The sequence below is a fragment of the Ictalurus furcatus genome, chromosome 1 (genome assembly GCF_023375685.1).
Source record: "Ictalurus furcatus strain D&B chromosome 1, Billie_1.0, whole genome shotgun sequence".
Classification (NCBI taxonomy): Eukaryota; Metazoa; Chordata; class Actinopteri; order Siluriformes; family Ictaluridae; genus Ictalurus; species Ictalurus furcatus.
This window is the reverse complement of record NC_071255.1, coordinates 20203581-20216612: the sequence shown is the minus strand read 5'-3', so window position 1 is coordinate 20216612 and position 13032 is coordinate 20203581. Positions and strand designations below refer to the sequence as shown.

The following is a 13032-nucleotide window of genomic DNA, read 5'->3' as shown; positions in this document are numbered from 1 at the left end:
GATTGTTACAGTAGACTTTGTTGATTAGTAAATACTTTACATCATGAGACAAACTGCTGCTCTACCTAAGACTGAGCATCCCCACAATTTTAAGCCATATGGCTTTGGGACAGTAGTTCAGCAGTCGAAGCATATTTAAAACTCTCTTGCAAAGGAAAACAAGAATTGCAAGAATTGCCAGAAAGTCATATAAGGCATATTATTGCCCCATATTTGTCTCACATGCTTAACCTACTGCTTAGCTATGCCTAATTCTGACTGTGTGCCATCTGTGAGCAGGGTCCCAGAGAGAACACAACTGGCCACATCCTCATTTTAAATGTTGGATGGCAAAGTCCCTCACATCCTGATGCCAGTTTGGTTAGTTTGGCCTCAGCAGAGTGCTCCAAGCATGCCAAGAGGCTTCACCATGCCATGTGGCCAGTAGTGTGACTTAGTGAAGGACTGAGCCTCATTCAGTCACACACTAATCACAACGTCAGTGAGACGTTTCTGTCCACAATCACAGTCTTTTGTTTTACATTGGAAAAAATAAATATAATAAATAGTTGCCTAGAAATGGTTTAGAGGAAACTAGGACAGTACTATGATGTCTTGTGAGAAACACAAATTGCTCAGATGTGCAATGTTGACCTTCTTTACAGTTACTGCATTCAGAAATGTATTAGAAATGTTCCTGTAAGGGGTGAATCATGATATCTTTAATATTTAACTATCTCTTCTGGAGAAACATGACAACTTTCAGCTGAATTTGATGTCTGTTGTCTGTTAAGTTCTGTTGTCTGATACTGAAGCCTCAGACTAAAACAAAAGGCAATTTTCAATATTGATATGTACAGAAAATGAAATTTGGTAATATTGGACTAATGAGCAAGATTGATTTTTATGCTTGTACTATATATTTGAAGCTCACCTGTTTAAGAATGGTAGCAGCCATCTCATGTCCACAATCAAAGATCACATGGAACTCTTTCCCTCGCTTCATCTCCTTAAGAAGTGGCTTGGTGTCTTTTGTCTCTGCTGGCAGCTGTCGGATTTTTAACCGGATATTGTAACGAGAGGGTGCCTTAATGAGCTCCTGTAACCGGATAAGACCTGAAAGAAAGGGAGACGAAGAGGAACAGAGCCAGAGAGAGATAAAGAATGAGAGAGAGAGAGAAAGAGAGAGATCATTAGTAACACTGTTACTAACAAAGTCTGAGAGAAATTAGATTTTGTAAATGCATAACTTGCAGAATTTTCACTATCATTCAGAGTTGGCTCAGAGTTTCGACATACACATTACAAATATGGATTGAGAATAATTTAAATTATGCTCTTCATTCATTTGATTTCCTTCACTTTAATTAGAAGAAGATAAGGACGCCCCATGAATGGATGTCTAATATGAGTTTAATTTTAATGAAATCTATCCCTCTCTGAAATATTCCGACTGCTATACTCTCACTACCCAACCCCCCACCCCTCTTTCATTCTCTGTTTCTGTCTTGGTCTTTCCTACTGTCACGCAATCCAGTCCTAAATATTTTCTGCACTCTTCTTTGATTACAAACCTTGCCTGTCAATTTACAGCACAGAGCCTAGAGACTTTTGGATTTGAGAGTTCATGAGAGAACCAGATACTTGTAGATTCTACGCCAAGGTGCATTGACGCTTTATGTTAACTTATTTCAGTAGCTACTGGTTTTTCCTTGTTCACCTGTAAGTCTGCTTTTTTAGGTAAAAATTGAGAGCCAACTCTCCAACCTGTTACTCATGCTGTTACTCTTGCAGTGCAATTTAATCAAAATGCTAACAAGGAAACTTCTTTCAACTCCTGAACTGTTCATTAGAGTGAATGGTAAGATGTGTGTTTGACTGTGTGTATGAGGTAGCATGACAGGGAGGATCTACTGCACTGCTGCTTGTCAAAGATGTATGTGTTTATGGGTGGCAAGCAGTTATTATAATAAATGTAAATTAATCTTCTTAACAAAGCACATAGACAGCAAGCACAATAAAATTAATGAAGGAATTCTTACTGTATTTTAACAAGCATTTAAATAGATTTTATAACATATAATTGAAATTAATGTTATTTTGTTAAGTACAAGATAGAGTAAGATTTCATGAAATAATTTCAGTCATAGAACAATCACCAGTCACAATATCACTAAATGTCATCTGTATTACAAATAAAAAATAACAATGAGTTATTTGGGAGCTGAATGAGTCAACTCTTATTTATGAGCTGAGCCAAATAATCAGACTCAGTCAAGAGAATCGGTATTCCCATGAGTTTACTGTGCCCTCCCCTAATTTTGGCACCCTTGGTAAATATGAGCAAAGAAGGCTGTGAAAAATTTTCTTTATTGTTTAACCTTTTGATCTTTGGTTCAAAAATTCACAAAATTTTTTGTGTTTTTTGTGAAGGGTTAAACAATAAAGGCAATTTTTCACAGACGACTTTGCTCATGTTTACCAAGGGTGCCAATATTAGTGGAGGACATTGTATATCAATATAGCCCTTGCAGATTGTCATCAGCCCTTTACTCATTTACTCCTGTTCAGCCATAGTGGTTTTGATATAAGGTCAAATAAATGCTCTATATTACACAAATGATGGAAACCTATAGGAACTTGTAACATGGTGAACATGTATCACTGAGCATATTGGACATATGCACATGTACAGGTCAACTTTGTATCAGGGTAATAAAACTTCCAGGTGATGTACAAAAATCTTAAACATTACATTAAAAAGAACACAGTTATTAAAAATTGACACCAGTTTGCTGAATAGAGCTCTCTGTCATGTACATGAACGCAATGACATTTTCACAGGTGTGCATGATGCAGAAAAATGCACTAATAGATGCCATTCTTCATAACTAAACATCCAGGATTTCTCTAATATTAAACATTAAGACCTTTGTGTGCTAAAATTGCTTTGAAATCTAGTCATTCCTTTATGCTATGTAAGATATATAGAGGTGCACATCTGAGACTGCAGAGATCACAGCACTGCAGTTAGTTAGTCAACCTAGCTTTGTCACCTACTTTGACACCAATTCTCTTAAATCGGTAGTTCCTGTTGGTGTAGTTGTCTTTAGCTTTATCATTGCTATTCTGTCATGTCTGCTCATTCCCTCTGCCCTGTCAGTGTAGAACAGTGCATGTATGTACTCACAGAAAACATGGCAGGAGCTCAAAAGGAAAATATCAGTTGCCACTGCTGATCTGTATTAAGTACTATTTCCCACCTGCTCCTAGCTCCATATTTAACTCACTGTGGACATGTCTTCCCATCACTGTATTTATTAGAAGCCTCTTAAGTGTAAAACAGAAAAACATTTGATAAATGTATGTGAGGAGACATAATTGCTTAATGAGTTTTCCCTGCCAAAGTACCCAAAACACTGCCTGACAGAGCTCCTACCAGAGAAAGTACTTTAATGGGTGCAGATGAGCAAAATTTTGTGTTGGCAACAGCACTGCAGAGTTACAGCCAGCTTGTCTCAGAGAACTGCAGACATACAGTACAGGTCAGACGTGAAGGTAGCCCTTGCTGCATGGGCAGGCTTATCTGAGTTCAGTTAAACATGTTGAACAAATTGTAGGCAGATTACAGCAAGTTTCCGGTCACAGATTTTAATAGCCAGCTTGAAGGGCAGAGGCATTCTACTTTGTGGAAATTACACACATGCATGCTTGCATTCTCTCAGTAATTTTTCATTCCCATTTTCACATTCAGCAGCAATAGAGTTGAAAATAAGGAGTCCACAACACTGCCAGATGAGGGTGAAGAGAGAATTTCCGCCAGACTGCTGCCTTGGCTGGAGCGGAGAGCATAACCACAAGTCGTTTAGCAACTCTAGAAGAACATCTGCATTGCAGCGTCATGCCTGGTGTATGCTTAAACACCTTGTCAACGTACCACATAGACGTACTGCTGGTACTACCATAAGGTGCTGTCTTTTTAATACAAGATGTCAACATCTTATTAGACCATCTTCACACCAAAGTAACTCTTTCAAGGACATTTTGTTTTAGCATGGGCTTTTAGCAGTAATTAAAATTGGCATTGTCTTATTTTTGGTATAACGCTGATTTAAAGCAAACTATGGCAAGGCTGTATTTAACAAGCGAGACGGAAGAACCACAAATTGTGGAAATGTTCATTAAAATGTCATTACGAGTATTTGTGAAAATGGCTCTTTTATAGAGATGAAATCATCAAAGCACTTATTAGGGCACAAATGTAGAAGCCTTAAATTACAATGCCACTTAGGAAAAATGGCAGCGTGACACTCTAAACAATCTAGGGAACACTAGCCAAGCATATGATGGGCTGGCTCCTTCATTACTGTGAATGGCGCCGCTGGTTTGGTGCACTCACACAGATCAAATTGAAACAGATTACTGAAGGGGTCCTAGGAGACTTTGGGTGCACTCCAGCAGTGCTTGTCTCAATTCAAGCTCTTGCCTCAAGCTTGAAACTTGAAATATATTTGAAACACTCAGCTTTAGCCTAGCATAGGTGCGTGCATACACACACACACTATATATACTGTATATATACAAATATATATATATATATATATATATATATATATATATATATATATATATATATATATATGTGTGTGTGTGTGTGTGTGTGTGTGTGTGTGTGTGTGTGTGTGTGTGAGCAAAGAAGGCTGTGAAAAATTGTCTTTATTGTTTAACCTTTTGATCTTTTGTTAAAACAATTCACAAAAATACTCTGCTCTCATGGATACCAAACAATTGCAAACAAAACTCAGGTTTATCCAAAAAACATCTTACATTCTTAAATATAGGTGTGCAACAATTATTGGCACCCTTTTAGTTAATACTTTGTGCTACCTCCCTTTGCCAAGATAATAGCTCTGAGTCTTCTCCTATAATGCCTGATGAGGTTGGAGAATACATGGCAAGGGATCTGAGACCATTCCTCCGTCCAGAATCTCTCCAGATCCTTCATATTACAAGGTCCACGCTGGTGGACTCTCCTCTTCAGTTCACCCCACAGGTTTTCTATGGGTTTCAAATCAGAGGACTGGGATGGCCATGGCAGGACCTTGATTTTGTGGTCAGTAAACCATTTTTGTGTTTATATTGATGTATGTTTTGGATCACTGTCCTGCTAAAAGATCCAACCACGTCCCATTTTAAGCTTACTGGCAGAGGCAGTCAGGTTTTCATTTAATATCTGTTGATCCTAACAAAATGTCCAGGTCCTCAGGCAGAAAAACAGCCCCAAAATATTAAAGAGCCAGCACCATATTTAACCATACGCATGAGGTACTTTTCCATATGGCTACAGAGAGTGTGTGCCAAAACCAGCTCTGGTGTTTATTTTGGTTTCTGTTTTTTTGGTTTTCTGACCATAGAACCTGATTCCATTTGAAGTTCCAGTAGTGTCTGGCAAACTGAAGATGCTTGAGTTTGGTTTTGGATGAGAGTAGAAGCTTTTTTCTTGAAACACTACCAAACAACTTGTGGTGATGTAGTTGATCTAGATGTAGATGTAGACTTCGGATTTTAGTGTTGGAGAATTTCTGACCCCAAGAAAAACTAACTTCTGCAATTCTCCAGCTGTGATCCTTGGAGATTTTTTGGCCACTTGAACCATCCTCTTCACTGTGTGTTGAGACAATATATACACATGTCCAATTCCAGGTTTATTCATAAAATATCCAGTTGACTGGAACTTCTTAATTATTGCACTGATGTGCATTTTCAGTGTTTATGCTATTTTCTTATAGCCACTTCCCATTTTGTGAATCTCAACAACCTTTTGCCACACATCACAGCTATATTCCTTGGTCTTACCCATTGTTATGAGTGACTAAGGGAATTTGGCCTATGTGTTACCTCATATTTATACCCCTGTGAAACAGGAAGTTATGGTTGAACAATTTCCTGTTCCTAGTCATCCAGGTATACTAAAAAATATAAAATATCAATACTTCAAATATATTTTTCACATGAATTCATAGCAGTGCCAATAATTCTTCCACACCTATATTTGTTTTGTTTGCAATTGTTTGATATCCATGAGAGCAGAGTATTTATGTGAATTTTTTAAACAAAAGATCAAAAGGTTAAACAATTAAGACAATTTTCCACAGCCTTCTTTGCTCATATTTGCAAGGGTGCCAATATTAGTGGAGGGCACTATATGCATACTATATACTGTAGCCCTAACCATAAACTAAAAATGTAATTAAATCTGGTCATTACAAAGACCTAAATATGAACACAGACATGCTATAATTCATCTGAAAAAAAGAAAGTGCACAGAACTTGCATTAAGATTTTTTTATGTTAATTGGTGTTAATCATTTTTCAGTTTAGTTATTTGAAATGTATTATATACCACAATGTAACTGAGTGTGAACTCTGGAGTGAAAATGCTCCTAATCATCCCAGATAACTTTATACTGCAACTCCATTATGCCTACAGCCCCACAATCAGGTTCTGTCCTCAGTAACCATTACTGTTGGTCTGTAGTCTGTACTGACCTTTATGCAATTTATCAGAAAAAAGTAATTGATGTGGGTCACATACACATATGGAATTGTATGCTTTGGGCACACAGTAAATTACCTTTATACAGAGGAAAAAAGTATACCACAGTGCAGTTTATATAGCCAATTCCATTTTATTTTTTTGGTTATATATGCTTCCCTTTCAGAGGGAACGTCAGCCTAGTACAAGATAAAAAATATAGCATTTCAAAAACAACTCTTTAAAGTCATGTTGCCAGATTCAAAGGTCTCATAAAGGGCTCATGTTTGGTTTGGGAAGTGTCACTCTCTACTGCCATGATGAGAAGAATGAAAAGGATGAAAATGGTCATTTCCTTCTTCTTCTGGACAGTCTGCATATCTGTCCATTCCATGTATGACTCATTTTAAACTCAGTAATCTCTCATGGATGGCAGGCTGAGACCAGTCCTGCCTGCTCTGCTTCTCCAATACACAAAGTTGAGACATTAGTTGAATGTAATAATGGCTATTGATCTGCTTGTTTATGTGTTCGTTCATGGTTAACCACTATGCTTGAATGAGCTATTAATCTAGCAGTAAACATGGCTAATTCATGAATTCTAATTACAGGTGGACTCATCCATGCAACCACCCAGGCACATCTTTATTATTTTCCCCTCACAGTCAAAGGCTCCTGATTTACAGCATCTTTTCACAAGTGGCTCTTGTTTTTGGAGCTCAGTTGGTGTTCCGCTCACATATCTAGGTCTAGTGACAGAAAATCAAGGCACTATTAACCCCGGTGAAAGCTGGCCATGTCCATTTATCCCTTAATTAATCTAAGCATTGAAAAACACAGTGATCAATTCTATCTTGAAGTTCATACTGTGCCAGGAGACCTCAGTGCCTGCAGCAAAACTCAATGCCATAGGCAGTGTAACCTTACATTTCTACCTCTAGACAAGTTGGATAGCATGCTATAGAACTTCACAATGCCTAAAGTGCATATAAAATGAGAGCACTGTATTGCACAGTGGCTGTAGGCTACACACAACAGGGAGCTTGGAGAAATCCTGTATGTACACTCCAGGAAAGCTGGCAGGATGTCCCATCTGCTGGCTACTAAGCTGAACCCTGGCATATGGCATATGTAGCCTGACTGCTGAGGTATGTGCACCCGCTGTTATAACAGGACCTGTTATCCTGAGGCTTTGGCTCAGACAGAAACCAAGGAATCATTTAAAATCCAACGCTGTGGGTCAGATTGGGAAAGATAAAGCTACTTAAGATACTGCAGAGTATAGTGGCTACTCTGTGTGCATGGGATGCAAATGAGCGAATTCTCACCTGTGCTGTCATCATACACCACTGTGACCATCCTCCACTTGAAAAAGTGCACCAGGTCTAGGATGGCCCTGCTGAGGGAGGAGAAGTCTGGGTAGAGGCTGACATAGAATGAGTCACGGTTGTCTGACACTTGGTGCTTCCATTTGGTCTGGATGTGTGGCACCCCCAGTGCGTTGCAGATGGACTGGACTGCATTGGCTGAAGAACTGTGAGAGGGGCCGAAAATAGCTGCCACTCCCAGAGAGAGTTGATCACAGGCTAGGGAAGGAATGCAACACTTAATAATGGTAGAATATTAAATAAGTAATAAACTAATATTTAACAACCATCTAACATAAATAACAGTCTAAAATTATTTTTAGATTAATCTACCAACTCTATTATATATATTTAAAATTAAATTGACTTTCCAACTATACAGTATATTTAAGTACTAGTTTAATTGAAACAAGAAAAAAAAACTTGAATATACTGCATATTAATATACAATACATGATCAAGTATATGTAAACAATAATAAAAATTTACCAAAAATTACTTTTGTGCAGTCACTCTGTTGTAATAACTTGTTGGAAAAGTGCTATATAAATAAATAAAGATTATTTAAAGTTTATTTTTATCCCTGGTGTGGAAACTGTAGTAGCTTTCTCTATTATCTCCAATCTCCCTGTCTACCTACCAAGTTGCCAGCACTGTTTTCCCTTATTAACAAGACTTATTATAAAACCCACATGTCTGCTCATGTGGGTTTTATAATAGTGTGACTCACTGAGCACATAATAACTTGAGTGCCATACCTTTTCTGGAAGCCTCAAAACTGTCATGGATGTTTATCCTTTGGATGTCATATGTTAGTGTTGTGTTCGGCAGTAGGGTTCTGTTTCTGTTGATTGTATTTAAAGCAAATTTAAAGGCTAGTTCCTCAGCACCAGATGGCCCAGTTTCAATGGATTCAAATATCCCCCCTAGAACAAAGAGAAAAAAAGAGAAAAAAAAAAGGTTTCATTTCACATTATGCTTAATTTGTCTTTTATTTTCCAGATGAATTAATTAAATGTTTATAAATAAAACTTTTTATTCAGTGTAATTTTGTTGTCTGCATAGGAGTTCAAACAAATAAAACAAATTACATTGTAAAGAAGTAAAGCCATTACAGAAAGGGGAAATGTCATAAAGTGCACATATAGTCCTTTTGCTCAGTGCAAGTTCAATTCAGTGCAAGAGAGTCGGCTACACCACAGCCATTGTCTTGAGAATTGTTTTGACAGAAACTAGATGACTGGATGCTGGCCATGTTGGAGACTCTTAGATCAATGTGTCTTGATTGGCCAGCAGCTCAATCAATCAAGACCTCTGGGAGCAGTAAGGCATGACCAGGAGAGACTGAAGTGTTTTATTGGGATCAGCCTGTGATTTGGCCCTGTTTGCTCAGTGTAAAGTGAGTGTAAAGCTGGACTTCATTTTTACTTGCACTACTTAGAGGGTTCAGCCTCACAATGTAAATAACTCTTGAGGCAATTTCTTAAATCATTCATCCATTCATCTTTAGTAACCACTTTATCCTGGTCAGTGTCACGGTGGATCTGGAGCTTGTCTAGGGAATACTGTGTGTGAGGTGGGAACATACCCTGGATGAGACACCAGGCCACTGCAGGGCACAATTTACACAGGATTGCCTAGATCCTAGGAGGTCGGAGGAAACCAAGAAAACCCACACAAACTTGGAGAGCATGTGATACTCCACACAGACAGTAGCTCAAGCCCAGGATCCTGGAGTTGTGAGGCAACAACACTTCCTGTTGCACCACCATAGCACCACATTTCTTGATGTGATATATAAACTTTATAAAGTAATTTGCTAATAAAATATCAATTATATCTAAAAGGCTGCTATGTGGAATAGTCAATTAATGAATCACCAACAGAGTGCAAACTGACATATGTTATATTGTTATAGCTGCACAATACAGTCACTCTGTATTTAATAAATTGCTTCGTGTGAGTGCAAATTATCTCCAATAAATGTATCAAATAAATTTACCAGCCAGCCATGGTAAGTTATCGGGCATGAAATTTGTGCAGAATTCCAGTGCTCCCATATACATATCATACCATACAGCAATATTCTCTCCTCTCTTGTAGGCAACCTATTTTTTTCCACACAGACAAGTATGAATAAAGATTAATTGGCTCAGATGTGTTTGTAATAGACAGGAAATATGGCTCATATGTGGATTGGATAGCCAAGAAATATACTGTTTCATGTTATTGTAAAACTGCAGTTTGCAAAAGCTCCATTCAGTACTCTTCAATTTTAAAACATATTTCATAATAATCTCTATATATACAGTAACACAGAGTGTAAAGAAACAGAGAAGGTCTGTGATGGTAACAAGAATGTGGCAAAGTTTCTCCTTCATTAATATTCCTCCCATGGGGGAAGCCTATTTTGCATGGCATAATGAGTTTGAAGGAATTAATAACCATCAGTTAAGAGGGATGTACTATAATTGGAAGTCTGCATTTGGAACCATCTTTTCACACAGAGGGAGCACATTTGCAGCTAAAGTCCTACCGTTGGCTCCAATGAAATGATAATGCAGGGTGGACAGGCAAGTAGAGGAAACATTATTGAAAATGAAAAGAGTAGTATAAAGGATCTAGTAAATAACTAGAGGAGTATGAAGCTGGGTGAGTGCTGAAGTGAAGTGTTGAAAATTTTTAAAGAGATGTCTCTTCTAAGCTCTCCCTCCCTCTCTTTTAGGGAAACACACAAATTCAATTGTTTTCTGGGTTTTAACTCTCAAAATGTTTTTTCTTTAAATCCCATGCCATGTTTATTGACACCCAGTGTTCCCAGTGTTTTGAGAGTTTTAGTGAATAGTCCATCTCTTTTCATATTAAATATAATGACTGATTAATTCGGACCAGAAGAAGGCAATGAAAAGTCACAATACAATGAATACATTTACAGCACATATGGTTGAGTAAAAACACTATTTTCAAGGGGATGTGTCCATAAAAGTTACACCTACTCATGGGCGTAACCACGCATTCTTTGGGGGGGGTCGTGTCCCCCCCAATGTTGAGGAAATACTAATCTGTCCCCCCCAATATACAGTAGAAAATATTTTCTATACGTCCCCCTTTAATGAACCCTGCTAACGGATCTGTCTTTTCTTCATCTATTCTATTTATTTATGTCAATTTCTTTTTTTAAATATTTCCGTTTGTTAAGAAATAGGTGTGTGACCCCCCTGCAATTGTACACTTGGTTGCGCCCACACTCAACGCAAGTTCGTTGATATATTTTAGCAGCTCAGTCTGTAAGAAATGGAGACAGCAGCCAAGCGTAAAAAAGTGCAGCAGAACATACAAGCTTTTTTCAGACAGTAAGTAACTAGATAACTAAATAGTAGGTAAGCTTACCTTAGTATAGATGGCTTGGTTTGTTCTTAAGAACGTCAATTAACTTTTGATATTTGCACACCCACGAAGTAGGCTAGGCTAACGTCAGTTCCAGTTTTTGACCATTAACGTTACATTCCCTTGCATATCCTCCAGCCGAGTTCATTGTGAACCCTCACGTTGTGACAGACTGTTATAAATGCTAGTGAAAGTGAGGAAAGTTGCACAGCATTTCGTTCCTTTACACTACATTTGGGCTAAGGACAACTAAGTGATTTTACAAATATAAGGCTCAGCATAATGCTGAGATGTGCTAGCTTGGCAACGAGAGATATGGAACTAACATCTGAGTTGTGGCCATATTGTAGTTATCCATTCAGAACTAGTTATGGCAGTTTGTCTTTAGAATTAAGAAAAGAAAACTCCAGTACCCTTTACATAGTTAACGTTTCAGGTTACCACTATATATTGTTGTACACTTTGTACACTTATTACATAGCAAGCTAAACAGCATGATGACATAATAAATGACACCAGTTACACAAACAAAAGATTCAGTTTATTATTATTCAAATTAAAATGATCATCTAAGTCAGTCATTGCACTTCTGGGAAAATAATGGTAACTGGTCACAATGCAGGCAGCACAACATTGCTTGGAAGCATCCATGGGGAAATTGTATTTACAATATATATAGTGTTGAATTTAGTTTCATAGGTAGCCATCCTTTCTGAGTTTGTTTAAAAGTCGTGATTGCGTGTTTAAATGTTAGCGTGTGTGGTTTTCCTGCACACATCTTAGCTCGCCTCTACTTGGTATGGTAGGTTTCATGGTAGGTAATGGAGCAGAGAATACATCTGCCCACAGGACATCCACAGCACCCCACAATTTCCCCATGCTGTGGGAGCTTCTATCACTCAGAAATCACGTGAATTCAAACGGTAACTGTAATCCTAAAACTATGTTCTAAATATGCGAATTTTCAGTATCAAACTTTGGATATTGGGGGGGCTTGGACCCCCCCAATGTCCATACCATGGTTACGCCCTTGCACCTGCTCAGCAATAGTGATAGTAACAGATTTTTACTTAAATTACAATTTCACCCACCCCATAAACAACTTTGAATATTTCTTCATTGTTTTTTGTATATTGTTTTGTTTTTTTGTTTGTTTGTTTGTTTGTTTGTTTTTTAGACTTTCACCCTTTCCACCAGCCAGCTGTCCCCATCATATGAAACCAACCAACCAGGGACGGTGAAGGAAAACAGATGCTTCCCTCAAGCCATGTGAAGCAACCAGCTGCATCACAGGGTAGTGTAACACATTCAGTGTAAAGTGCTGTCTGCCCTCTTCCGCATACATGATCTCACATCCTTCCCACCCAGAGAGCATGGCCAAATGTTCTCCTGCCTACAGGTGGCATTGTTGAGACTGAAACTTGCAATCACCCACTGGCAAACATTTTTCTGTTGCACCTCTCAATCATTATATATGCTCATTAGCTGCGTTTACATGGACAACAATAATCCACTCTTAATCCGATTAAGACCATACTCTAATTAAGAAACTACCATGTAAACAGCAATTTTTACTTACCTTAATCTAATTAAGGTCATAATCGAAGTAAGCAATAATCTAATTAAGACAGGTGGAGTACTTCTGTTTTAGTCACATTATGGGCGTGTATTACAGACATGTAAACACCTTAATCACATTATGAACGTCGTGTGAGAGTTTTCACCGCATTTTGCGACAGTACATGATCACACACGGCAGTTTTA

General features: G+C 38.0%; 1 protein-coding gene across 1 annotated transcript in view; it reads right to left on the bottom strand.

Annotated features, from left to right (window-relative positions):
• grik2 (glutamate receptor, ionotropic, kainate 2) overlaps positions 1 to 13032 on the bottom strand; it is a 160884-nt gene that overhangs the window by 104730 nt on the left and 43122 nt on the right. The window contains exons 2-4 of the mRNA XM_053631695.1: positions 8640 to 8807; positions 7843 to 8100; positions 914 to 1095 (exon numbers count right to left, since the gene is read on the bottom strand). Coding sequence (XP_053487670.1) covers positions 914 to 1095; positions 7843 to 8100; positions 8640 to 8807 — 608 coding nt within the window. The remainder of the gene's footprint in view (positions 1 to 913; positions 1096 to 7842; positions 8101 to 8639; positions 8808 to 13032) is intronic.